This window comes from Peromyscus eremicus, chromosome 15 (assembly GCF_949786415.1).
Source record: "Peromyscus eremicus chromosome 15, PerEre_H2_v1, whole genome shotgun sequence".
NCBI lineage: Eukaryota > Metazoa > Chordata > Mammalia > Rodentia > Cricetidae > Peromyscus > Peromyscus eremicus.
In genome coordinates this window covers 28,537,611-28,565,105 of record NC_081431.1, presented here as the reverse complement: position 1 = coordinate 28,565,105, position 27,495 = coordinate 28,537,611, and the positions used below count along the sequence as shown (strand labels likewise).

At 49.5% G+C, this 27,495-nt stretch overlaps 1 protein-coding gene across 1 annotated transcript; it reads left to right on the top strand.

Moving 5' to 3' along the window:
- The first annotated feature begins 493 nt into the window (after positions 1-493).
- Positions 494-27,495, top strand: Gpa33 (glycoprotein A33). The gene is made up of 7 exons (XM_059281084.1): positions 494-551; positions 8,764-8,918; positions 13,814-14,030; positions 18,842-18,997; positions 25,837-25,956; positions 26,612-26,747; positions 27,182-27,495. Exons 1-7 carry the CDS (start codon positions 494-496, stop codon positions 27,312-27,314), a joined length of 975 nt encoding a protein of 324 aa, XP_059137067.1. The 3' UTR covers positions 27,315-27,495.

Genomic DNA, 27,495 nt, shown 5'->3' with positions numbered 1-27,495 from the left:
CCCCCTCCCCACTCTCTCTTTCACACTTACGCTTGACACTCTATTAGGCTCCATTAGGGTACTGGTTGACAGTGACATCTACTTGCTTCTTATTAGGGATTATGCCACAAGCCACTCAATCAACAAGGTCCTAATTAGTACCCGGCTCTGCGCAGACCTCTTGGGCACTGAGCCAGTGAATGGCGGTACTAGAACAGTCTGAAACAGAGAGTCTGCTCAGAGGAGAAAGCCACCTGGTAAAGAAGGCGCTTACACACAGACTTTTACCAACATGTGGATTGTGCTCAGAAAAATGTAGCAATAAGGGCTGGATGTAGTACAGGGGCCTCCAGAGATGATGGTCTGTGGACAAGCCTGGGGGTTCTGCAGGGCCTGGCATTGGACTAGGGTTTTAGAAGAAATGTATTCAGTTGACGTGAATTTATAGGTTCCTAAGGGTCTGTGCTGATCCAACAGTTCAACAAGCACGCTAGAGCTCTAAACAACGTCCCGGATGTGGCCTCTCTGTCCTCTGTCCCCAGCTGAGCACTTGGGCTGCGGCTATGGAGCGGGTAGGACAAACTTTCCTGCCTGTGGGAATTGCCTCCTTCTCTTCAGAGACCCTCTCATTCTCCTCTCCAGAACATGTCTGCCCGGGCTGGACGGGTCCCTTCCAGCCTTCAGCATCCTCTCTCCCTACGAGACTATGTGGTTTGTCTGAGCAAATGGATTTTTTTCTAAGTGGCCACGTTCCTGGCGGTTTCCCCAGGGCTCCCATAGTGCACCGCGTGCGCCTCCGGCAGCCAGCTCCATCAAGCATTTCATTATCTTCCTGGGATGTATCACTTTCCGTTTAGTTCTCCAGAGACAGCTTGTTATCTTCTTAACAAACCTTAATTATTTACAAGCAATCATTGAGGCCTCAAGCTGGGTCTCCACACCCTGGCTCCGCAGGGAGACCTCTCTCCACTTAGGGCATCTTTGCTGCCTGGACTTTCCTTCTTTGCGGGGGAGGGACTCACTGGGTCCTTCATTTTATATTCATGCAGTTCCTTTTTCTTTAAACAGATGCCTTTTCTATTTATAATTTTTTTAAAACTGAATGGTAGCATGAATTGAGTCATGTGTTTATTACTTTATACTGCTGGGGATCCTGCCTGTGGCATGGTAGGCAAGATTACCACCAAAGTGTGTCTCTAGTTTTATTTGGGGACAGTTTCTAGTAACGTAGGGACAGGTCCTTCCACCAAGTGTCTCGAGTTATGAACCCACCCTTTTCTTTCTTTCCTTTTTTTTTTTTTATTTTTTCGAGACAGGGTTTCTCTGTGTAGCTTTGCGCCTCTCCTGAAACTCACTAGGTAGCCCAGGCTGGCCTTGAACTCACAGAGATCCGCCTGCCTCTGCCTCCCGAGTGCTGGGATTAAAGGCGTGCGCCACCACCACCCAAACCCACCCCTCTTATGTGAAAGTTATCTATGACTCATCCACCACTGTCAAAGGACACTTGCTGGAGCTTGGCCTGTGCCTTGGGGCCTTTGCCGAGCCCTGGGGATCTGAAGTGAAGGCAATCCCAGACAATGAGAGTTCTCCAGTTCTTGCTTTGCATCGGGGTAAAGGATGGAAATTCCCTGGCTGGCCCGCAGTCCTCATGTGTGCCTCAGGAGAACCAGCAGGACTTTTGTGTGGCAGGCGACAGAAAGGCAACATCTCTGCTTAGGAGAGTTAGGACATTTTCTTCAAGGCGATGCCCGTTTTCCAAACCTTTTCCATGAACTGCTGTAATGCAGGAAAAGTCTCGTGAGTCTCTCCTTGCAGATAAAAACACTTTTTCAACCCCTGTCAACTTGGATGTCCCTGGGGGTTAACACATTAACGGATTATTAGTTCTAACACCTTACAACAACCGTGTTAGTTGGCCTCTGTCAGTGTAACAAAATGTCCAGGGGAAAAAAAATCTACTTAAAAGGAGGAAAGATGTATTTTGGCTCAAGGTTTTTAGTCCATGGTTGATTGGATCCATTCCCTTTGGGCTCAAAGTGAGGCAGAGTATCATTGTGTGTACACACAGTAAGAGCAGGGTGGCTGACCTCATGGTAGATGATGAAGGGAGGGAGGGAGGGAGGGAGGGAGAGAGGAAAAGAGAGAGGGAAACAGGACAAGATGGACAAACTCCAGTCTTTAGGAGCATGGCCTCAAGGACCCAGTCTCCCACCTCTGACATTTCCTATCATCCCCCAATAGAACGTCAAATTATGCCCTTATCAATAAATTAATCTATCCATCAATGAGGTCAGAGCCCTCATGATCCAATAGCTTCCCCAAGGCCCCACCTCCGAACACAGCTGCACTGGAGACCAAGCTTTTGATACATGCATGAGTCATTGCGGGAGATTTCAGATCTGAGTCACAACAGCAACGTACTCTATCGGAGAGGTGTGCTCCTTGAGCAAGGCAGGAAGGGAAGTACAATGGGAAGGAAGACAACGTCTGGAGGCAGGAATCGGTGAGGAGCTGTCACTTTTTGGGAAGTGTGGGCTCTTGGCAACTGAAAGGGTGATATTAATGTCAAGGAGGGGGTTGGAAGCGTCTAGAAATTACTTCTTGCCCAGTTTTCTAGTCAAGGGTTAGACGTCTCACCTGCCTTTTTTTGTTTAATCTCCTGAGTGAGGGTGCAAAGACCCACAGAAATGAAGAGTTGAAGAACTAATAAGAACAAGGTCAACAGGAGGGAGAGAAAGGGCCAGGGTTTATTAAATTATGACAAGGCCAGTAAGATGTTTTGTTGCCGATTATGTCAGAATGGAGAACACTGACTGTATCAGCAGAAAGGATAAAGCTGGTTATGGTGAAGCCCACAATGGCAAAAAGTTCTGGAACACAGGGGAGCGTCGCACCCAGAATTATGGAAAATGTAAGCACGCCCCAGGGCACACAGTCTTTAAAAACTCTTCTCAGGTTTACAGCTAACATCCAAATTATGCTGTACACTAGCCAAAGGGTTTTATTATTATTATTATTCTTTATGAGCCTTTCCTTATTCATTTCTATCTCTTCCCTCATACATCTATTAACATGCAATGATTTTAACTCCCTGCTAAAATGATTGCTAAAATCGATCTCTTCCTTAGCTTCAATCATTAGCGATGACTGCTGCTTTCTGTCAGCTAACTTGTGATGGTGGGTGGTTGTCTCTTGTGAGGAACTTCTAACAAAGATGCATCCCAGCAGCAGACTAGGAGATGACAGCGTACAAGTGGTTCAATAAGGAAAAAAGTCCGTAACAGTCGCTATCACGTATGGAGCACTGATTATGACTTAGGAGCCATTAAACCAAAGACCCGTTTCCCATCCCTTAAGGCTCACACAATCCATCTGTCAAGCGAGGGCTCTGGTACAGGTGGCTTCCATAAGCTGCTCGGGGCTACACCTTGGGTGGAGGAAGGAATTCTGAGATACCACAGCTTTGGAAGCTGTGTCTTTAAGCTGTCTACTGCTGCCTAGCATGGACGCGGAGAGTTGTGTTGTGAGAACAAAGTGGTGAGCTGTACCAGGCTTTTTCTTTTGGGCCACCAACCAGCTCCCAAATCACGACACAGAGACTTGGTAGTTTTGAATGCTTGGCTTTGCTTAGGCTCGTTTCTGGCTATCTCTTTTAACTTAACTTAAAGATAAACTTCTCTTTATCTACCTTTTACCTCAGGGCTTATTACCTTTCTTCTGTATATCTTCCTTTCACTGCTTCTCTGTGTCTGTCTGTCTGGTGTCTGCCTGGCTTCTCGCCCTGGGCATGTCCCTCATTCTCTCCTCCTTCTCTCGTTCTTCCTTTTTTCTTTCCTTCCTTCTCCCAAGCCTAGATTTCTCCTATTTATTCTCTCTGCCTGCCAGCCCCACCTATCCTTTCTCTGCCTAGCTATTGGTCGTTCAGCTCTTTATTGGACCAATCAGGTGCCTTAGGCAGGCAAAGTGAAACAAATGCAACGCATCTTTACATAGTTAAACAAATGCAGCAAACACAAAAGTGACACACCTTTACACAGTTAAAGGAACATTCTGCATAAACAATTGTAACACGTCTGACCTAGTTAAAACAATATTCCACAACTGTGAACAAACAAGAATAATCAAAGGGGTGTTACTGAGTTAGAAAATAAAAGGGGGAGCTGGGAGAGGAAAGATATTTGTCTTGTTGGGAGGAGGATGCACAGAGTCCCTGATTAGCCAGGATGCTCTGTTCTGATGAACAGGCCTCACCCCTGTCAAGGATGTGGAATACCTCAGAGCTGTAAGGTATTTTCCAACGGCAGGTTTGGTTTCCAGGCCTGGTTCTTCTCCTACATAAAGCTCAAGTTCATTTCTCTTCTGCTGGAAAATGTTCTGCCTGGAGTTTGACTAAGTGGATTGCATGGAGGCTGGAGAGGTGACTGGGCAGTGAGGAATGCTTGCTGCTCTGCCACAGGACTTGAGTTTAATTCCCAGCATCCACATAGGGTGGCTCACAACGGCCTGTAACTCCAGCTCCAGAGGATCCAACACCTTCCTCTGAGATCCATGGTCATTCGGTCCCATACACAACACCCCATCACACACACAGAGAACTAAGTGTATGTATGCATCTAGTATATGCCCATAAACCCTGTCCTAGTAAGAAGGCCTTCATGCATTTCTGGCTTGCCTCCCACAAAAGAGCGGGCTTCTGGTTCACCTGGTTCACCTGGTAGACACATACTAGACTGTAGACTGAAGAAAGGATGTAAGAGTTTCATTTACAAGGAACAGGATGAAGGAAAGGATTCTGTTGGAGGTTGGGGCAAACAGTATCCCTGCCACCTCGGGCCTAGGCAATGTGATCATTTTGCCCTGACAGTTGGGCAGGCAGAAGCACCAGACAAGTGCTGACATTTGTCAACTACATCTAGGTAGAACAAATTGCTTAACTCCTCTGAACTGCATGTTCAATTTTGTCATCTGAATACTAGAGACAACATCAAAGAGAATATAAGAATAAATGAGCCGGGCGGTGGTGGCGCATGCCTTTAATCCCAGCACGTGGGAGGCAGAAGCAGGCGGATCTCTGTGAGTTCGAGGCCAGCCTGGGCTACAGAGTGAGTTCCAGGAAAGTCTCCAAAGCTACACAGAGAAACCCTGTCTCGAAAAACAAACAAAGTAACTAACTAACTAACTAACTAAAGAGTAAATGAAAAATACTTATACCTGTGCCACCAAGCTGTAGTTAATGTAATGTAGGATGGATAGGAGCTGGGAATTACCAATTATTCTCCTCTTCCTGACTGTTGGCTTACTGTCCCATTCATGACTTAGCCATGAGTGAGTGGACAACTCGATGCTGAAGGAATAGCTTAATGATTTGGCTCTCTTTGATTGGTGGGGAGACAGAGTGTGCTACCTGGACTCCACCAGTGCTAGCAGTTGCGACATGCAGCTCATGTATAAGACAAGAAAGAATCATTATGCAGGCCATGAAGAGGCCCGAGAAGTCACCTTGAGGACAAGGCTCCAGGGAAATGGGTCCAGGCAAGAGGTGAGGTGAAGATCAATGGCAGTTGCCATGACTACCACCAGCCACCCAGGGAATGGCATATAATCATGCTCTCTGAACAGGATGTAGAGCGGCAGCTGGGACCTGGTGGGTAGAATCAGAAGTCTTTTCCAGCAAACAGTCTCCTGGTGCAGGATGCATTGCTAGTAACGACAACGAATGTGTTTTCTGATAGATGAGGGTAGGGGGAGAGACTTCTGGGGACATGGAGGAGCAGTTGGTGAGACATGGCCATGTGGGAGACTGCTCAGGAGCAGGCTTCAGATGCCCAGGAAGCCAGGGTTTAAATGACTTCTCAGTGGCATCTAGCACTGGTGCCTCCTTGCTCCGACTACGTCAGGAATTTACAAATGCCAAGGAGGATGAGGCTGGCTTTTGGAAGCTTCTTTCCTCCCCTTCCCCAGTATCTGTTTCTCTGATTTTACAAAATGACCCCAGGAGTTCTTATCGTCCACCTCCCTTGTTGGGCAGTGCCCACTCTGTAAAAGCAGTTGACTCTCACTTTAAGTACAGTACTTTGAGTGAAACCTGCATACCAAAGTATGGACAGCCCCATTCCCTGGAGGTGTTTGAATTTTCAAGAAAATCTTGTGTTCTTGCGTTATTTCTGTTGCTCTAACTAGTATCCCGACAAAAAGCAACTGAAGAACAGGTTTACTTGACTTTACAATACCTAGCTACAGTCTATCATTTTGAAGAAGTCAAGGCAGGACTCAAGCAACTAGTCACAGCATATCTGCATTCACGGGCAGAGAGAGAATAAATGTGTTCTTGTACAGCTTGCTTGCACAGCTTACCGCCTCTGCTTCTACAGTTCCAGGACCCCAGCCTAGGGAATGGTGCTGCTTATAATGGGCTTGGTCTTCCTACCTCAATGAACAATCAAGACAGTTCCCCCTAGATCTACCACAGTCAAAATGGATCTGGAGCATTTCTCAATGATGACTCTTCCCGGGTGATTCTAGGTTATGTCAAATTGACAGTTAATAACCAGCACACCCTGTTAATCTGAGAACAAGACTTCACAGTGGTGTCTTCAGAACTAGGCAATGGAAGGCTATCTTAGCGGAATATTTTCTTTCCTTATGGGGCAACCTCATCCCAGGAACCCTCAGAGGAGACTTGTTCATACTGCTACCTTCAAGCCCACCAACCCACCTGTGCCTTTAGCCACATCTTGTCACAGCAGGTGGATGGCTTGGGGTGGTTTCTAAGGTCTGTTTCTCTTCCCACCTTACTCTTTTGGCTCTTTTTTTTTTTCAATAAACATCCTCAAAATATTTTTAAATTGTCAGATACACCATTTCCTCCCCGAAGACACAAACCTGACTTGGTCCTAATGCTTATTTTTGCTGTCATGGGCTCCTGTCCTTTCCGGAAAATTTGTCTACTTACCCTTGTCCTGTTGGCTCCGGATCTTCTTCCATTTAAACTGCTCATGCCAAGTTCATCTTCACGTTGCCACATCCAACTGCTGGCCTCTGGAGCTCCCTGTATAAACAGATCATTGACATTTGAGCAATTGACCCCCTGTCTTAGTCACTGTCCTATTGCTGTGAAGAGACACCATGACCAAGGCAACTCTTATGAAAGAAAGAGTTTACCTGGGGGCTTGCTTACAGTTTCAGAGGCTTAGTTCACGGTCATCATGGCAGGGAGCATGGCGTCATGGTGTCATGGCAGCATGGCAGCAGGCACTGGAGCAATTACTGAGAGCTACATTCTGATTCATAAGGAGGGAGGGAGGGAAGGAGAGAGAGAGAGGGGAGAGAGAGAGAGAGAGAGAGAGAGAGAGAGAGAGAGAGAGAGAGAGAGAGAGAGCGCACCGGGCCTGGCTTCGGCTTTTTGAAACCTCAAAGCCCACCCCCAGTGGTACACTTCTTCCAACAAGGCCTCCTAATCCTTCTAATTCTATCAAAGAGTTCCACTCCCTGGTGACTAAGCATTCAAATATATGAGCCTATGAGGCCGTTCTTATTCCAACTGTTTGGGTGGGAGCTCCACCTCAACCCCTGGCACCCTGGCATCCCTATACCCAAAGAGTCTGGAATATTCTGGTGGAAGATCCACCTCAATTCCCCTCCCCCATCTCTTTTCCTAAACCTGCCCCCCTCAAAGCCTGCCAAACACAGCTCCTCCCCCAGAGAGGCTCAAGACCACTCCTACAGGGTATATAAGCTGCATCCTAGAAAACAGACATGTGGTCTCTCATCCTGTCCCCTCTCTTCAGGGCTGGGAATCGCCCAGGAACGCTTTACCCATTAAACCAGGCCTTTTCCTAATTTGGTCTGATTTGGATTGCTGCATCGGCAGAGACGCCTGTCAGGGTGCAAAAAAAAAAAAAAAAAAAAAAAAAAAAACTTATCACAAACCATCACAACCGGCTTCATGTTCAGGAGACACCCTTTTCTACTTGACCTAGGAGAAACTTCTTCTTGTGTGTCTGCTGAGCTTGCTCACCAAGTATTAGCCAGGTCCCTAGAGTAGCATCCCAAAAGAACCAGGCAAAGCTTATTCCGTTACATAATTTAGCTTGGGAGCCATGGAATGTCCCCACACCAAAGTCAGAGACCACCCAGATTCAAAAGCAGAGACTCCACCTCACAATGGAGGAAACGCACCATCACTAAGTAAGAAGAGTGTGTGTGAGAGGAAACGGTGGTGCGGCCATGCTGGTTTTTTTGTTTTTTGTTTTTTTTTTTTTTTTTTTTTATTAGCTTTTTTCTGATAAACAAAATGTTCCCAGGAATACTCTCTTTTACCTTGATTTAATCTTGCTCAGAAAGTGCTTCATGACATGCGAATGTTCCATTAATATTTGTTAAGTAAGTAAAAACACAAGTCATGGTTACAACAAAAAAGTGTTTATCAAGAGCTTTCGGTGCTCGGCACGAAGTAAAACTTTTCAGCCCTCAGCAGCTGAGGAGAAACCCGAGGCTAAGGGCAGTCCACACAACTAACAAGGGCTATGTCTGAGACTGGAAGCCTGGCAGTCACCAGATGCAGGGAACTTCTTCAGGACACTTCAGGGTAGGGAGAAGGCAGACCAAGGCACTGGAGTTCCCCCCTGTCCTGGTCTTAGGGATAGCAGCTAGCATGCCCTGACCAAGGTAACTGCCGTAGCAGCTTTCCTGGGCCACAGAACTTCTCTGAACATCCTTGCAGGGGTCTGGAGACAGCAAGTGTGTACGTATGCCTGTGTCATTTGCTTTCCCCTTGCATTCCAGTCTGGGTAGCTGTCGATGCTATTTCTGTGGAAACCACGCAGGATATTCTTCAGGCTGCTCGAGGAAGTAGTGTCACCCTTCCGTGTACCTACGGCACTTCCGCTGCAGACCGTGAAGGATTTATTCAATGGGATAAGCTTCTCCGGAGTGAAACGGTAAGGCTCCAGGATGAACTGGGGCATTGCGGGTCATGATTATCGTCTGACTGTGACTGACCTCTTGACAGGCACAGACCTTAAATCCTTCCTTCCATCACTCCCTCTTCTCTGCTCTCTGGGTTGAGATTCAAATTTAGAGTATATGCATCTGTTCCTGCACTCTACCACTGAGCTGTGGACTCCATATCTTATTTCAAAAATATTTTATGAAGATTACACATGTGTGTATATATATATATGTATGTATATATAATTGTTTTTTTCCAATATTTTGCCACCACAATAAATATTGTTATAGGTGATATATATCATCTGATAGATTATCCTAATGAATTTGCAAAGCCATCAGACAGCTAATTTAAGGAAGCCATGCAGACATTTGCCCAATCCCAAACTCTATACATCTCAGTGAACTTCTATACAGTCAGAATGGCCATGGACCTTCGCTTAGGGTTTTAAACTTTAACTATCAATTACATTTGCATTTATTTATTACCCTAGTTAGTATTCTATTGCTTTGATAAAGCGCTAGGACCAAAAAGCAACTTGGAGAGGAAAGGTTTATTTCGCATACACTTCTGCACCTCAGTCCGTCATCAAAGGAAGTCAGGGCAGGAACTCAAGACAGGAACCTGGGGGAGGGGGTTGGGCAGGAACTCAAGATAGGAACCTGGGGGAGGGGGTTGGGCAGGAACTCAAGACAGGAACCTGGGGGAGGGGGTGGGCAGGCACTCAAGGTAGGAACCTGGGGTGAGGAACTGAACCAGAGGCCATGGAGGAGAACTGCTTGCTGTTTGCTCCTCTTGACTTGCTCAGTCTTCATTCTTATAGTCCCCAGGGCTACCTACCAGCTCGGGGGACGGGGCATCATCCACAGGGAGGGGCCCTCCCACATCGGTCATCAATCAGGAAAATGCACTACAGAATTTTATGGAGGAATTGTCTCAGTTGAGAGCCCCTCTTCCCAATGACTCTGTCTTGTGTCAAGCTGACAGAAAACTGACCAACACACTTATCTACCACAGATAAAGAAAAAAAAAAGGAGTTGAAACTAAAAAAAAAAAAAAAATTAGCTTTACCTCTTCTTGTGTGACTTATATGTCCTTTTGCCTGAATTCTGTCCTTCCTTATCACCTACTGCTACTCCCCTTAGTCCCCTTCCTGTAGTCTAACCTTTAGGGAAAAAAACTTTTAATAACATATCTGCCAGAGATAATCATCGGGTCCCCAGCCACCCAGAGAAAGAGGCTTTAGCCTTGTCCCTGACAGAATCCCAGGACACCTGCGTCCTGGATGACAAGATGGACAAGGAGGGAGTCAGTCTTATCTCTAGGTACCAAGGGCCCTGATGAGCCACAGGCCCCCCAGCCGCCCCCTCTCCTGTCTGCTCCAGAGTGAAAAGAGCAATGTCCTTGTTGCTGTCTTGAGCTTCAGGAACTGAAGGGCACTGTGCCTCCCACCCGATACATCTAGCGAGCTGGGTGTAGTGTCTATGGCTAACTTATTCGGAATACTGACATAGACATTGAGGTTATTTATTAGCTACTGGATACTCTACTTCCGAAAGGATTTGAGGCAGCTCCTTCAGGACCAATGACCAATGCAGAGAAAGGGATTATTATCTGTGAGTCCTAGGAAGTGGTGTGGTCAGGAAGAGGCCTAGGGACAACCTTAGGATGTCTTGGATAAGAAGATGTTATGGGGTGGAAAATCCAGTGCTAGCCAGGGTCAGGAAAGAGCTGAGCATCCACAGACTTCATAGGCCTAGACACCACCTCATCCTCGCCCTTCCTTTTGCCTCCCTGTCTCAGGCGGCCATTCTAAGACGGTTGTCAACCCTATCAGGGCTATCAGGTGTGGTTGGACAACTTGTGTCTTGCACAAGGGTATCCAGCTGAAGGCACTTGTGCCCCAACAGCTAAGCCATGTGCCCTGACTTAGGCTGTGTCTGTTGGAAAGCTGGAGTGCCTTGTTCTAATTGGGAAGGCTCAGCTTGTTCAGGATTAAGATGTGGCGCAGCATCCTTACAGCCCCCTCCCTGCCCACTGCTGCCCATTGTCTCTCCTACTCCTGAAGTCACCAGCATTTCACACTAGCAACTACTTTCCATTCTCAGAGACCCTCCTCCCTTGGCTTTTGGGGGCTCTTGGCTTGGTGACCTCTTTATCTCTCTGAGCCCCACTTGACTCTTGGAGTGACTTGGGGACTTGCCATGTGTTTCAGGCCATGTCTCGCCCATGTGTCAGTGAACACCTGAATGCCACTGGCTCCCAAACTTTCATCCCCAGATGTATTACCAGCTGAAAGTTTCTCCTGAGTTCTGTTCTCAAAAGAAAGAATTCAGCCAAGAAACATACACAGTTAAAGCAGAAGTTTATTTAGCAAGGCAAAGCATGCACCCCAGACAGAGACTGGAGTGGGCTGACCTGGTGGGGAGAGGGTAGAAGCCACTGGGTTCTGCATATAGAAATGTAGCGGTTTTATGAATATATATGAGGTTGGCCACCTATTCATTGTGAGACAACATGACCCCCTTTTCCTCTCAAATCACAGTGGACTGGATTTTGCTTTTGAGGTATTTCTTCTTATGATTCTTTTGAAAGGTCCACTAAGTGTGGGGGGGGGAGGGGTCAAATCCACAGCGCAAAGGATGTGATAACGACGCTCGGGTCATTTGAGGATGCAGACCCTTTATAGGTGTACATGGGTGGCGGAGAAAGGTCTGGGGCCTTGGCTTCTGGGACATCAGGAGGAACTAACTGCATCCTCCAGTTTGTTTAGCCACAAAGAGGCATTCTAACAGCAGGAGACACAACTAACCATCATATCACGTGGTTTCCTTGCTTCCCCACATCTGACTCCTTACCTATCTAGTTTCAGTGACATTCAGCCGACCCATCTAGCCATATTGAATTCCTCCCCTTGGGTGTCCTACAGACACCGTAGGCATCCCACATGTAAGCAGAACACATACTTTGGGCTTAAACACTCTCTTTGCGTGGGTTGCTTCTGTTGGGGAAGATACCACCAAACGGGCATGCCTAAACCCTTATATCCGGGATTAGCTGCTCTCTACCTCTGTATCCCAGGCCCATCCCCAAATTTCAGGTGCCCCTTCTTCTCACTCCTCTGCCTCATTCTACTCTCTGTCTGTGTTGCCACAACCCAATGGGACAATAATCAAAGTTTGTCACCACGGTCACTCAGCTGATCTCCTTCCTGGCTCCTTCTGAACCTGTTCCCTTTCTCCTTCCAATCATTTGTACTCAGTATTAAGAGCTAACCTTATAATAAACAGAATTCTCCAGCGAGGGATATAGCTCAGTGGTAGAGTATGTGGGAGACCCCTAGGTTCAATCCACATATACACTGGAAAACAAAACAAAACAAAAACCAACAAATTCATTATTGCTCAAATACATTATTGCCACCAGGATGAACTGTGAACTATCTGGTGTCACACAGTGTCTCAGATGTGACTTAATCTGCAGACTTCAGGCTCTGAGCCACAATGCCCAGGGTCATCTCAGCTCTGCCATTCACTTAACGCATGTGAACTTGGGGAACACGCTGAATCTGCCTCTTAGCGCCTTGGTTTCCCCCTGTGGAAGATGGATATGATCATAGTGTCTTCTGCACAGGAGTGTTGTGAGATCTAGTATTTGGAACGGTTCGCAGCATATAACATACATTAAGTAGCAGCTATGGCCTTTATTGCCCAGGCTCAGCTCTTCGTAATCTGTCACTCACTCACACTGTGCCACTCGGGGTTGAGAACATTGCCTCTACTGTCTAACGCATTTACCCTACGCCCACACACACTGCTTCACTCTCCCAGCTGTTTACCTGGTTAATTCACAGCTGCTTTTCAAGCTTCAATGCAATTATCACCCGTTTTAGGAGTCCTCCCCCAACTGGCCGGTCTCGAATCTCATAATCATAAGACACCGTGGTTGGTTGTTTCTCAAACTCATTCGTCTCTGAGGACAGAATTCATGAATGGTATGCCAGGGACATGGTAGATTGTAATAATGGCTAGTAGCGGTAGACGCCACACCAGGCAGACCCCAACTGCTCTGCTTGTATTACCAGCTTTGGTCTTACCACAGTACGATGAGATGTGTCGTCAACATCTCCGTTTTGTAGGTGAGGAAGCAGAGACTCAGCGCAGTCAAGCACGTTGTTGAGGACATTCAGCTAGCAGCAGCCGGGTTAGGATTTGATTGAAGCAGACTGGCTTGGCCGTCTGTGGTATGAGCCACGAATGTGCCGCCTTGTAAACGTCGACGAACAAATAAGTGAATAAACAAATTCCAAGGGCAAGAGTCAAAATCAAGTGAGCTTGTAGTTCGAGCATGGTGGCCTGGGGCCTGGTGCAGGGTGGTGCTCAGAAGTGCTGGGCGAGGGAAGGCATGAATGAGGGATGCGGGCTACAAACACAAGCGCCTCTCCGAGACAGCCTCGTCTGCTCTCCGGTATTCCAGGGTGTGCGCTTCCGTGTGGTTTCTGCTTTGACTCAGGGCTTCATGTTGGCTTAGAACTTGCTCATAGCCAAGGGTGGCTTTGAACTTCTTCCCGTCTCCACCCCTGGACTGCTGGGATGATTGGCATGCACTGCAAGTGTAGCCACGTGGTGCTGGGGATCAAACCTAGGCCTTTATAACTTACCTACTAGGCTAGTACTTACGTACTACCAACTAAACTACAACTTCAGACCCCAACATTTCCATTTAAAGCTTTAAAATCTAGAGCTAGCTACTTAGGAATCTACCAGTGGGCACTGCACATCTGTTTGAGACACTGTTGGTCCACACATCTGGGCTCTGGGGGGTGAAAGACTGGGCGAGGGCAGGCCTACGCCAGGGCCTGGCAGCATTTCTCCTTTCTCTTAGGAAAGAGTGGTCACTTGGAATTTTTTGAAGAAAAGCTACATCTACGGGACCCGTTACGAGAACCGTGTGAAAGTGTCTGACGATGCTGACCGGTCCGACGCCTCCATCACCATTGACCAGCTGACCATGGATGACAACGGTACCTACGAATGCTCCGTCTCACTTTTGTCAGACCTGCAGGGCACCTCCAAGTCGCGAGTGCGCCTCCTGGTCCTCGGTGAGTGTCTCCATCTTTCCCTCTAGGAAGAGGGTGGGCGGAGGAGCCCTGGCAGCAGAGTACCGCCATAAATCCAGACGCAGCAGGGGCTGATCGTTAGCCCTGCACTCTACGTGGCCTGGCCTATTTCAGAGCAGAGTCAGGGTTCCTTTTCTCCCTGTGGAGCCAAATACTGTCAGGGGTCTCGGTGAACAGCAGGCTGTTTCTGAGGGCAGAGGCGGTGTCTTTGGAGTCGCCCCCTTGCTCCCTCTGCCTTTTACCCTCCACACCAACTCTTCTTTTTCCCTGACACATTCATTTCTGAAGAGAAGGAAAGGAAACTCCCAAATAATATTCAGATTCTCGGCTTACCTTAATCAGTACCTGCTCCTCAGAGGCCGATTGTGACTCCCATAGGTTATGGGTCTTTCCAGTCGCCAACTCAGCTTCACACTGTAGTCTTCCCATACCTCTAACAAAGGTACCATCACCAACGGGAAATAAATGTGTCCCAAGATACCTTCCCTTTCATGGGAGAATTGGTTTGAATTTATAGTTTTGGAAGGACCAGGAAACTCATCTGCTTTAGTTTCTGAGTAAATGAGGCTCAGAGAAAGGAAGTAATTGCCTCAAAACCAGTTACTGGGGCTCACATTTTAGTGAGCACCTTGTCTATGTCCAGTATTACGAAATGCCCCCCATCCTGGGAGGTAGCCACTCTGTGCAGGAAAACAATGGATCCTTTCTTTCTCTTTTCCCTTTACACTACTTGGCAGAATTTCTTTTAAATTGTATGTGGTAGTTGCTGGACTTATAGAAAGCACTCTAGTGTGTCAGAATATACAGCAGCACACACTAACGCTGCATGGAGAATAATCGAGACCTCTTCCCACCCTGCCACTCTGAGGCAGCCAGTGGTAATGCAGACAGGCGTCCTTCCAGCCATCTCCCCGCATTCTCTCGCTGTACACCACGCACTCATATGCTTTGCTCTTCCCGTTGAAGAAGTGAGGTAGTATAAAGCACTTAGCGATTTGCTTCTAGACAATGCTCCGTGGCACACCTCTCCAGGCCAACACACGCAGACCTGCTGCGAGAGAGCTCATTCTGTCTCTTGGTTGCACAATGGCTTACTCAAGTGTTTCATACTGGTGGATATCGAGACTGGTTTTGTTTTTGTTGTTGGTTTTTTTTTTGTTTTTTTTTTTTTGCACAAACAATACTCAATATACCCTCTCTACCTCACTTTGTGTGCATGCATATATAAAAATCGTAAATGCATATACATATAAGGATTATGTATACACAGACACATAAAGTGTGGCTTCTTTAAATACCTGCCTGGCCTGTTTTTTGGGCAGAGGATTTCAGCGAGTCGAAAGGGAAGTGGCAGGAACCCTTATAAATCTGAAGCCTGATTCTGCTGGTCCTCCAACCACACTTCTGTCCTTACACCAAGGGCCAGCTACTTCTAAAGAGGAACAAATTAACCTGAAGAATGAAGGACACAAGTTTAACCTGGGAATATGGAATTCACTGAAACTAATCTTTCGCTTTTAAAAAAAGAGACCATTTTTTTTGTCCTACATGCTAATAAACCCAGCGAGATTTTTTTTTTTTGTGAAAAGTTTTCTTTCTCCGTGTTTTTATAGCCAGATGCTTTTTAAAGGAGAAAGGCTTTGATTATACGGGGCGGCTTATTTTGGGCAGGCTAGCAGGAAACTCCCCAGCCTTAGCCTCTAGGAGCTAGCCTTGTCTAGCTCACCTCCACGAAGTTGCGAAGCTGAAGACTTCGAGGCCTGTGTGCCAGGTGGGATCTTTGCTCTGGCCTCTGGCGCCCCCTGATGTCTTTAGAACGAACAGCCGGCATCGAAGAGGCTTGGGAGCCCCGCGTTCACCTCCATCCTCTATCGCCCCTCTCCCAGTAAATGCACAGGTAACATCTACAGGTTACTTGTAAAACAGGCCGTGTGAGGACAAGACCCCCTCTCCCACCAATACGCTTAGCCCCCGCACGTGGGACTCTTGGAACTAGATGTGATTCGAGGGCCCAACTGTTTGTGATTGGCGCGCAGGAGATCTGGAGACGGAGGGCAGGGGTGCGCCTGGGATGGGGTCAGGTAGGAAGTTTAGGGCCTGTGGTCAAGAACCTGAAAAGCAGGTCTCCCTTGCTGGCCATCACCCCCCCCCCCCCCCCCCCCGCTTCCTCCCGTGGGCAGTTTCTGGAGTTCCTTGCCTTCCTTGCCAAGGAGTGGAGGAGTAAGCCGCCTAGTCTTTCACCGTGTCCATTTGCTTTTTATGCTTCAGTAGCTGGTCTCCAGAACTCTCCTTCCTGCTTCTGTCCCGTGTCCCCGCCCCGCTCCTTGCAAAGAAACCCTAGCTCAGAGAGTCCCACTGCACTCCACCACTTAATCTAATAGGGGATGTGGGATCTTGCCGCCGAGCCTCCTGCTAAAGGCATGCCTGAGGATGAGGCTGGCTAGGTAAGGGCACCGCAGGGTACCACATTTGGGCCCAGAAGAGAAAGTGAAGCCCAGCAGGAGTACCCAGAGGGTAAGTCCACCTCCCCTGCACCCCCGGGGCTGCTTGCTGGCCCAGCAGGATGCGCAGGAGGTTGACAATTAGCCAGCTGCTGGCAGGGCTTCTGCCCACCTGCTCATGCCGGCCTGTCTTTGATCCTCAGAAGCCTGGGTTTTGTTTGGCAATAAGGGAGTGCCTCTAATGTGTCTGGTTCCCTACCTGCCTGGCCCAGCTGTGTTAGCAGATGTCAGGCACTCCTAATAATAGCCTGCCTGTCTCCAAAAAGAAAATCTGCAGCTGCTGGACTGGAAGAGAAAGGAGAGTTAGGGACCGTTCTTCCAGCAACTTCCAGGTGGGCTAAGGCTGGCAGGAACCCCCGGGATGGGTGGCCGAAGCAAGCCATCCCAGCGGGCATGCCATGAACGTAGAGGGACAGGCCCTCTACCCAAGGACATCAGTGACAACTTTCCTCTGTGTGTGTTCCCTTCCTCGCCCCTAAAGATGCTTCCTGAAGTCTCGTGGATCCTTCCTGCTTCCCCTGCCTAGCGTGCTCATCTCTGCTCTAATTCCTGCCTCCGCCTTCACCATGGTGACCTCCAGGCCACGCCCATATGAGGTGTTGGGTCACCATCCTCTGCTCCAGCCGTTTTGTCCCCTGTTCTCTCACTGTTTCATTGTCCTTTGATCCTCCATTGGATTCCTTGACTCTCTCACAGCGTCACCCCAGTGCCCAGCGTCGGGAGGCAGAACCCGGCTACCTGATAACATTTATAGAACCACCCACTTCACCCAATGTGACGTTAACAAGGCTGAGGGAAAGACCCAGGCTTGGGGTATTAAGGAGCCAGGGGACCAAGGACAGATGGTTGGCAGTGCCTGCTGGGGCTTATAAACATTTTCTATGGCCTTCCTTGATCACCTCTGCCCACTCCATCTCTTCAGTCACATTCGCCACCCACCCTGCACTGCCCGGGGTCTGTCTTGCTATCTAGCCACTTGTGCTGATTCCATTTTATTAGCAAAGCAGGGGGAGAGGGCGGTGGTAGGCCCACAGAGAACATTCTGAAAGAGCTGCAGCTGAAGGCTGCAAAGACCATCTAACCTAGTGTGAGGAAACCCTGGCCCGCTCCAGCTCACAGCCCACCCTGCCCTTATGGTTCTAAAGCTTTATTAAAACCAGAAAATAGAAGGGGGAGGGAGAAGGTCTCCAGAAGGAGGGACTGGGGGGGGTAAACATGATCAAAATATATTGCATCCATGTATTCATATATGAAGTTTTCAAAGAGTAAAAAATATTACACCACCCCCCCCCCAAAAGAAAAAAAACAGCATTGGAGATAATATTGTGGTCTACAGACCCTACAATTCCCCTGTGGCCCTTTACAGGACAGAATTGCTGTCCCCTAACGTTAGAGGTCAGGAACACTGTGATCTGTGCCGAGTCAATAGCAGAGAGAGCTCTCATGGGTCTGCAGAGCAAGTCCTGGGTCTGGAGTCAGGAACCTGGGTTCTAGTCCCACCTCCGCTAGGACCCAAGCACAAGCATCCCTTCTGTGCTCCATGGCCCCCCATTTGTGGAATGGCTGTGTTGACCATGTTTAAACTCCCACAATTCCAGAGAGCACAAGAAGCCACTACCAACCAGCCTGTCAAGGGGACTCTTTCCCTGAGTGGTTTGTTTGCAAACAAGCTCTTCGTGACACCAGTGACAAACCAAAGCGATTCTCCCGAAGCTCAGCTTGGGGAGCTCATGATACCGCTGAGTTACATGCAAAGTGTGGGTGAGCCCATGGCAGCCACAGCGCTGGAATCACACCTCAGCCCGGACAGCTTCTCCATGGCTGTAGAGATGGACAATGCCCCCTTCAGTGAGATCGAGACAAGATCATAAACGATTAGGGCAGAATCACTTACACATGGCCACCGGTGCAGGACAGCGTGGCTGCAGCTGGGGGGAGAGTTTGACAGCCCTCCTGAGCCCCTCCTTCCGTGAGGACGTGTTAGCAGCCCACAAGCCCCGCCTGAGGGTCTCTGAGAAGCAGTCACCGCTTCTCGGAGATGAGGTTGACACTGTTATGCTGGGAAGGGGGCGCTAGACCACACAGCCTCCAGGGCTGTGTTTGAGAGGGTGAGATGACAGTGGATATTTTGAGGGTGAGTTAACTTTATAATGCTGAATCTTACCACCAAGCTATGAGCTTCTCTGCCTGCATGCCTCTCTGTGTGTGTGATGGGAGCGATGGGTTGATGGATAGAAATCAGGGCGGGCAGTAGTTGTCCCCATGCAACTCACGACTCTCTTTCTTTCCCAGTGGCACCCTCCAAGCCAGACTGCGGCATCACAGGGGAGCCGGTGATTGGGAACAACATCAATCTGACATGCCTGTCTGCAGAGGGCTCCCCCACCCCACAGTACAGCTGGTCGAGCTACGACACCCAGAACCAGCCGCGGCCAGTCGCCCAACCAGGTGACAGGGGCATCAGGGAAGGCGGGTGTGCCCCCACATACAGGTGTACCCGACTGGCGAGGGCTACCAGAGGAGACAGAGGCTGACCAAGCAATCAAAGCCCCCTCTCCCCAGTCCCGTCCTTGGGCTGATCGTCCCTCAGAGCATTACCCGTGCACCTCACAGCTGCCAAAGACAGAAGTGGCTCCGGAGAACAGATGATGTCTGTCCTCTCCCCCCACCCACCCCATCCCGCCATTCTCTAGAGGAAGTGTGTCCCTCTAAGCCTGCTGAGTCTTCTGTGCAGAAACACTGGGGCTTGCTTGTTCTTTGAAGCATTATTATGGCCTAAAGCCCACTTTTGAGGTAGGGAATCTCCTAGTCCCCTTTCCCATCCAGACCAGTCCCTCCCAGACACCACCACAAACACACCATGGACTATTAGGGTCCTCGTTCTCAGAGCAGGCTGTGGCAGATCTAGCCCTAGTTGCCCGGAGACCCATTTTGTACTGGGCAGCCGATATTTGACCTTTAGGTCAGGAAACAAACTAGAAGGAGGAAAAGGAAGAGATGTAGGTAGGAGAGGAAGAAAAGGGGGTGGTGGGGGAGGAGAGACGGGGCGGAGCTGGGACTGTGCAAACACTCTGCTGCCATTGTGTCCACCTGTGTGGAAATCCCCTGGGCTGCCGGAGTCCACCAGCTGCCATGGCAGCACCAGAGAGCTGAGACCGGAACCGAAAGGTTCGAAAGATGCCTACCAGGTTTAGCCTTGAGGTCTTGCAATCCTGTGTGTGTGTGTGGAAATGGAACAGAGAGGTGAGCGCAAAGCCTGTGGGTGAGCACTGTAGTCTGATATTTCTTTGGGCCACCAGTTTAATGATAGACTCATTATTAAAAATATGAAAGCTCCACCTTAGCTTAGGCTTGTTCTCAGCTAGCTCTTATAGTTTAAATTAACCTATTTATATTAATCTGCGTTCTGCTACATGGCGTTACCTTCCTCCAAGTACAGCATGTTTGACTAGCTTGAGTCTGCTGGCAAAATTCACACGTCTAGATTCCTCCACCTCTTCCTCTCCCTCCCCAGAAATCCCACCTGTCTCTCCTGCCTAGCTCTTGGACGTTCAGCTCGTTATTAAACCAATTAGAAGATGCCTTAGGCAGAGACACATCTTTATAGTGTAAACAAATACTCCACAACAGGACACACCTATTTTGAGAAGCTGACCTGAGGGAGGAAGAACATCCCGAACCCTGAGGAAGGCCGATGGATGAACGCCCCACTCCTTAGGTTTCCATCAAACCAGAATGGATTTTATCACACTATTACCCATTTGGAGGCCAAACAATAACTTCTTAAAAACAAAGTTAGTAGCCAGCCAGCCAGGCGGTGGTAGCGCACGCCTTTAATCCCAGCACTCGGGAGACAGAGGCAGGCAGATCTCTGTGAGTTCGAGGCCAGCCTGGTCTACAGAGCGAGATCCAGGACAGCCAGGGCTACAGAGAGAAGCCCTGTCTTAAAACAACAACCACAACAACAACTCCACAAAGCAAACAACAATAACAAAAAACAAATAACAAAATCAAACTTAGTAGAACTCACTTGACTCGATGTAAAAGGGATGATGCAGTGTGAATTTCCACAACCTTCTAGCTTTGCTGGCATGTTTCTGGTTTGCTGATTTTAAAAACATTTTAAAAATTGCATTTGTTTAGTGTGCACATATGTGCAAGCGCACCACAGTGAGAGGTCAGAGGGCAACGTGTGGGAGTCGCTTCTCTCCCATCACGTGAATCCCAGGGACTGAACATGGACTCAGGTTGTCCGAACTGGCCGCAGGCGCTCTCACTGGCCCCTGGATTGCCAGTTTTTGAATGTCTGGGATTTTTGTTGAAATCATCTGGCAGTTGTCCTCAAACACTGTGGTCTTCTGTCTCTACCCTCTATTCTGTATTCATGGTCCGAGGACACAGTGATGTGTGACTGTCATCTATCCAAGTGTGCACAGTGGGGTCCAGGGCCGGAGGTCGTGAGGTCATGAACCACAGTAGCTGACATACAGTGGTGTGTGAGAATGTGTGAGGGATCCGGGAAGTTTTCTTCACGAAGAGGAGGTCTGAGTTGCCGTGTGACCTGGTGCTTAAGAGCAGCCAGGGGTTTGAATCCTGGCCGTGTTGCTTGTTACTTTGCTGTCTGTGCCTTTATCTCTACATCTGTCAAATGGGCACAGTACCAGTGCTCCTCTCAGGCTGTTGCTGTGAAAGGGGAGCCAAAATACGTAAAGTGCCAAGATCAGTGCGTGGGCAGCGCAGGACTCAGTCAGCTCTAGGCGTCGTTAGCTATGTGCAGCAGGCCCTTCAGAGAGCAGAACAGCATGGGAACCACAGCATCAGTGTGGCTGAGGGGTCGGATGCCTGTCCACGCAGGAATGATGGGAGAGGCTGCTGATGGGAAAGATAGGAGAGATGGAGAGGCCTGTGTGTCAGCCTAGGAGGTTGGACTTTCCCTGTAAGCACTGGACTCCTCCCAGAGGCCCCACAAATGGGCACCCTAATCACAGCTCCCCACCTCCATCACAAGAGGTTGTCAGGGGCCACAACTTAGTTTCTTTACCGACTAAAAGTGGGTGAATCCTGAGGGCGTGAGAGGAGGTTAAAGTGAGATTTGCTTCTCTGCTTTATCCAGCCCTGAGTTCAGATTTTCTCGTCGGAATTCAGGCCCAGAGTGACAGAAAAGATGGCCACTGTGGTAAGACGTCTTGATGAGAGCAGCTGGTCACACTGCATCTGCAGTCGGGAAGGAGAGAGAGAGAGAGAGAGAGAGAGAGAGAGAGAGAGAGAGAGAGAGAGGAAGAGAGAGAGAGAGAGAGAGAGAGACAGAGAGACAGAGAGACAGAGAGACAGAGACAGAGACAGAGACAGAGAGACAGAGAGAGAGACAGAGAGAGAGACAGAGAGAGAGACAGAGAGAGACAGAGACAGAGAGACAGAGACAGAGAGAGAGAGACAGAGAGAGAGAGACAGAGAGAGACAGAGAGAGAGAGAGAGAGAGAGAGAGAGAGAGAGAGAGAAAAGAGGAGAAGAGAGGAGAGGAGAGGAGAGGAGAGGAGAGGAGAGAGGCAGGCAGGCAGACAGACAGACAGATACACACACACACACACACACACACAGACAGGCAGACAGACAGACAGATACACACACACACACACACACACAGACAGGCAGACAGACAGACAGATACACACACACACACACACACAGACAGGCAGACAGACAGACAGATACACACGCACACAGAGACAGACAGACAGATACACACACACACACACACACACACACACACACACAGGGGATTGCTGCCACACAGCTCACTCTCCCCTTTTTATTTTGCCTAGGATTCCAGCCCAAGGGATGGCACTGCCCACGGCAAAGGCAGGTCTTCCCACCTTAATCAATCTGGACCGCCCCACACAACCATGCCCAAGGCTGACTTGATCTGGAATGCCTCACAGGCATGCCCAGAAGCTTATCCGCTAGGTGATTTTGATGCAGATTGGCAGTATTAGCGATGGACGTGATGATCACCATGCAGCCATGTGTCTGGACAATGTGATGGAGGCAGGGCACCCTTCCCCAGGCCTCGTGTTCCTAGAGTGCCCTTCAGAGAGAGCCTAGAGTCCTGTTTTAACTTTGTAGCTGTAAGTCACTCACAAGTTCCCCGGTCCTGAAAAACAAACAAAACCACAAAAACAACAACAACAGCAACAACAACAACAACAACAACAAAATAATAAAAGCTGAGATGGTGCCTTTACTTTCATTGAAGTAAGAGACAATTTCCCACAGGAGGGCTTTGAAATGCTTTAAGAACTGTGTTCCAGCAAGTGAGTGTCAGGAGTGGAAGGAACAGGAATTTGGATATCAAGGAAGGAGACTTGAAGTGAAGGGTCCACCCCCTTAGCCTGGGATGAGAGGCTAGCATCCAGAGCTTACTGACAAGCCTTGGTGGGAGGGGACAGAAAGAGTAGATCCTGTTAATTCAACATCAATGTCTTGGGGTGGTCACCGGCTTCTTGGCTTCTTAGCGCTTCAGCAGGAGACAGACGATTGTCATGCATTCCCTATACTGACCACAAGGTGTCGCCATAACAACAGGAAACTGGGTTTCTGACACTAGTGGGCTCTTTCAAGGAAAGAGAGCCTGGGATCCCCAGTTCAACCAAAGCCAATTGACGGCATGGGGTGAGCACTGTTTCATCCAGAGACATTTCCAGCACCCATTGTTTGCTCCAGAGACTAGAGAAAGGATGGTGCTGGCTCATGCATCAGGAACCCCTGTGATCCCACCCCTAAGCAAGGCCTAGAGCTGCCCTGGGGTGCTGTGGACACCCGATTCTCACTGAGCAGCAAGCACACTTTCCAGGGGACTCTGGTGCCAGCACAAGGCCTCCTAAGCACACCTGGGGTCACTGAGCACTCTGTAGAGTGTTCCTTCAAAATCCTCTTAAGAATAACCAACTCCACCGGGCGGTGGTGGCGCACGCCTTTAATCCCAGCACTCGGGAGGCAGAGCTAGGTGGATCTCTGTGAGTTCGAGGCCAGCCTGGACTACCAAGTGAGTTCCAGGAAAGGCGCAAAGCTACACAGAGAAACCCTGTCTCGAAAAACCAAAAAAAAAAAAAAAAAAAAAAAAAAAAGAATAACCAACTCCATCAGGGCTAGAGAACGGGAACGTTAATACTCTGAATCCCAATCAGGGGTTCCCATTGCTCTCTGGCATAGCAAAAACCTGCAGGCCACACCCCCAAACTTCACAACCGTAGTGATTTCTACACTTGCTTTACTTGCGGACAACTCTTCAGTATCCTATACAAATATCACATGCGTGTATACCAGAAAGCACGCAGGAGCGGGGCTCTGGAATCCAAGGGTGTCACGGCTTACAGGAAATACTGTTTTGAGCTTTAAGGGAAGAATACGAAGAAAGTGGTGTGTCTGTGAGAAGAAGAGGAGAAAATAGTGTCAGTGAGCTGCGATTAAGGGGGATTTTATCTTATCCTCTCTTCTTTTAGCGGCTTCCTCTGACCCCCAGACAAGGGTAAAACCCTTCATCGTGAGTTCAGATACAACCTCCACTTTGAACCATAACCACTCATAAAATCACCATTGTCTCATGTGTGTCTTCCTTGGTGGATTGGAAATGCCGGAAGGGCAGGGACTCTCCTCATTGTGTCCAGAGCCGTGAGGGGGACGTAGGTGTTTTCAGTTGGAAGTGAGTTGACGCAATAGTTTTATGTCATGCACGAATCCTTGCCATTGGCATGCATTGTTTTTACAGTGCACGAGTGTTTTTTAAGCGTTTATTTACTTATTATTAGTGTGCATGCACATGTGTGTGCACATGTACATACCAGTATGAAGGTCAGAGGGCACCTTGCAGAAGCCAGTTCTCTCCTATGGAGTTGGAGTGGGGGATACTTGCTTGACAATACTTCCGCACAAGAATGGCGAAAGAATGAGACAATTGTGATGTGGAGAGACGGTAGAACATAAAGAACTGCAGAGCATGGAGGTCGGACCTTGTGTGGGCCGCTCCTTGGCTTTGCACATGGGAAGCAGCAAGAGAGGACACTGGCAGGATTGCAGGACCAGATCTGAAGTTTGCCACCACACTAAAAGCCCAGAACGCAGGGCCGGGGTGGGGGGTAGTGCAGTCAGTAACGCTTGCCACAAAATCATGAGGACCTTGGTTTGATCTTCAGCAACCCATATAAGAGCTGGGCACGGCAGCGCCCGCCTGTGATCCCAGCCCTGGGGAGGCAGAGACAGTGCTCCCCAGGGCTCCATGAACATCCACCGAGCAGCCGAATCAGTGCGCTCCAGGTTTATCGAGAGGCCCGATCACAAGAAGTCAGATAGAAGAGAGACTGAAGACACCTGATGTTAACTTCTGGCCTCCACATGTGTATACATATGTGCACGTATACTTACATGCATGCGCACGCGTGCATGCACACACACACACACACACACACACACACACACAGAGTTGGTTAGTGAAGATTAGAGACAGCCTCTGAAATGTCTACGGGGCTGAAACCGTTCCCTCTTGGTGACTTAGACCGTACCCTGTGGGGGATGGCAACACCTGATGGTAGCAAGGTCCCGATGTGGCTGGCTCTGCTGTCATGACCAAAGGTCTCTGAGAACAGGACACACACATAGGCTGTCTAGGTTCAAACCCACGGGATCATGGATTCAGGGCGAGGCCTCTTGTGAGGACACCTGTTCCCTGCGCTCGACATTGGCTGTTTTCACTCTCACTTCCCAGACGAGGCAGCCACAGCTGAAGAACTACACAGCTAGAGGGGTGATGGGGGAGGTGGAAGAGTTTAAACGGGCACTGTCCCCCAACTCGAGCAACACCCCCCAATAACTATCCATACCCTACACCACACACATCACATACACATTTGCCCGTAATACATATATTTGCTTCCCAAGTACTTACTGCACATCAGGCATCCTGCTGGGCACTTATATTTATTACTATCACCTCATTTTAGGCTCACAAGTACCTTGCCAGGCAGGTATTATCGTTTCTAATTAGAGATGAAGAAATAGGTTTAAAGTAGGCCAAGTTACTTGCCAAACACATCACCAAGTAAGTGGACAAAGCCAGACACTTGCCATGTTGACCCCCTAGTAACCTCAGAGGTAATTTTCCCTGCATCACGGATTGGAGTGACTAGCTCGGAGGGGCTCAGTGATGAGTCTGTGGCTCCCGGGGCCCAGGCCTCCCAGCCCCGGGCTGTGCCTCCACCACACCACCGTCTCTTCACCAGCTGCTCTTTCTTCAGTCTCAGGCCAGCCCTTGATTCTGAAAAACATCAGCACGGAAATGGCGGGTTACTACATCTGCACCTCCAGGAACGACGTGGGGGTGCAGTCCTGCAACATCACCTTGACTCCCAGACTTCGTAAGAGCAGGGTGGGGAGGGGGGGTACCAGGCCCAGAGATGGCTGCTGAGGCCCATTGGAGGCGAATGAGGAGGTTGCTGTGACCCTGGAGAGATGACTCCTGGCTCAGACTTTCCTCTGGGTCAGCCCAGCTCCTCCAGTTCTTTGGAAATTGAGCCTGGGACAGACTCCTGGAGACCTCTTCAGCCATGCCTGCCTCGTGGGCCACTCAGAGAGTGTGAGAGAAGTGCCTAGAACCAATGGCCTTGGTCTAAACCCTAGTCTCTTTTTGTGGAGAGAAGGGAGGACCACAGTTATCTCAAGCATAAGCCAGAAGCTGGCAAAGCTTACAGTTAGGGAGCCCAGTATCAGAACGCTCCCTCTGTCTCTCCTTGCTTGCTCCTCTGTCCTTAAGAGGGTCCTCAGATCTGTCTAGTCACAATCTTCCAGGGCCATGACCGAGTGTTACCCGAGGTCTGCAGCCATGGCTCCCTAGGCTGGCAAAAGAACTGGAGTGGCCCAGAGCCTGGGAGGGACCAGCCTGCTGTGCCCTGCACCGGTGCTGTGGCTCCTCACCTCCAGCCTGGCTTTCCCCTCTGTGGCCAAGGGTTGAGTCCGGGGCGGTGGTGGATAGAGTTGGGGCTCAGGAGGTACAGCTGCCCCACCCTCTTGCAGCTTCCATGAACATTGCGCTGTATGCGGGCATCGCGGGGGGTGTGTTTGCGGCCCTCATCATCATTGGCATCATCGTCTACTGCTGCTGCTGCCGGGAAGGGGAGGACAAAGCTGAGGCCGTGGAGGAGGCAAGGCCGTAAGTGCGCTGGGACGGGCGGCCCCTTGGGAGGAAGCGGGTTCCCGGGAAGACGCACCCCAACTCCTCAGGCACCTCGGCCCACAGTGCGGTTTCAGTCTTCCTCGGTTGCAGCTGAGGACTGAGCAACCCCCCCCCCCAAATCAAGGGCGGGACTGTAGTCCTGCGCTTGTCCCCAGGGCCTGCGGTTTGCATCTCGGGACAGGCCGTCTCGTGGCAAGCTGAGGGTCAGGTAGAGGCTGACACACACATGCTGCTTCCCCAGGCTCCTCAGCCCACGAGTGGAGTGTTCTTCTGAGATCTCACTGCACACTTGTAAACCAGCGCTGCAGCAGAGTCCCATGGCAGCCCAGGGGTGGGATGGTGGTTGGACCAGTGAACTCCCCTACCCCATCACCCTACCCCACTTCTCTTCTTTCTCTATTGCCCTGTAGAAACCGAGCCGCTTACCAAGAGCCTCAAGCGAAGCGGACAGAAATTTCCAGAGGGAGGGACGAGGAAGCCGACTACAGGCATGGGGACCAGCGGAGCTCAGGGCGTAGCTCTCCGGAGCAGCCCTTCCAGTGAAGGGGGCCTGTTGCCCAGTGGGAGAGGAGGGCTCGGGCCCAGCCTCCCCCTTCTGGCCTCTTTCCTCTCTAGCCCCATAGTCCCGCCCCTGCCCCTACCCAGCCATCGGTGAAGTTCATCTTCCCGTGTGTGTGTGTGTGTGTGTGTGTGTGTGTGTGTGTGTGTGTGTGTGTGTGTGTGT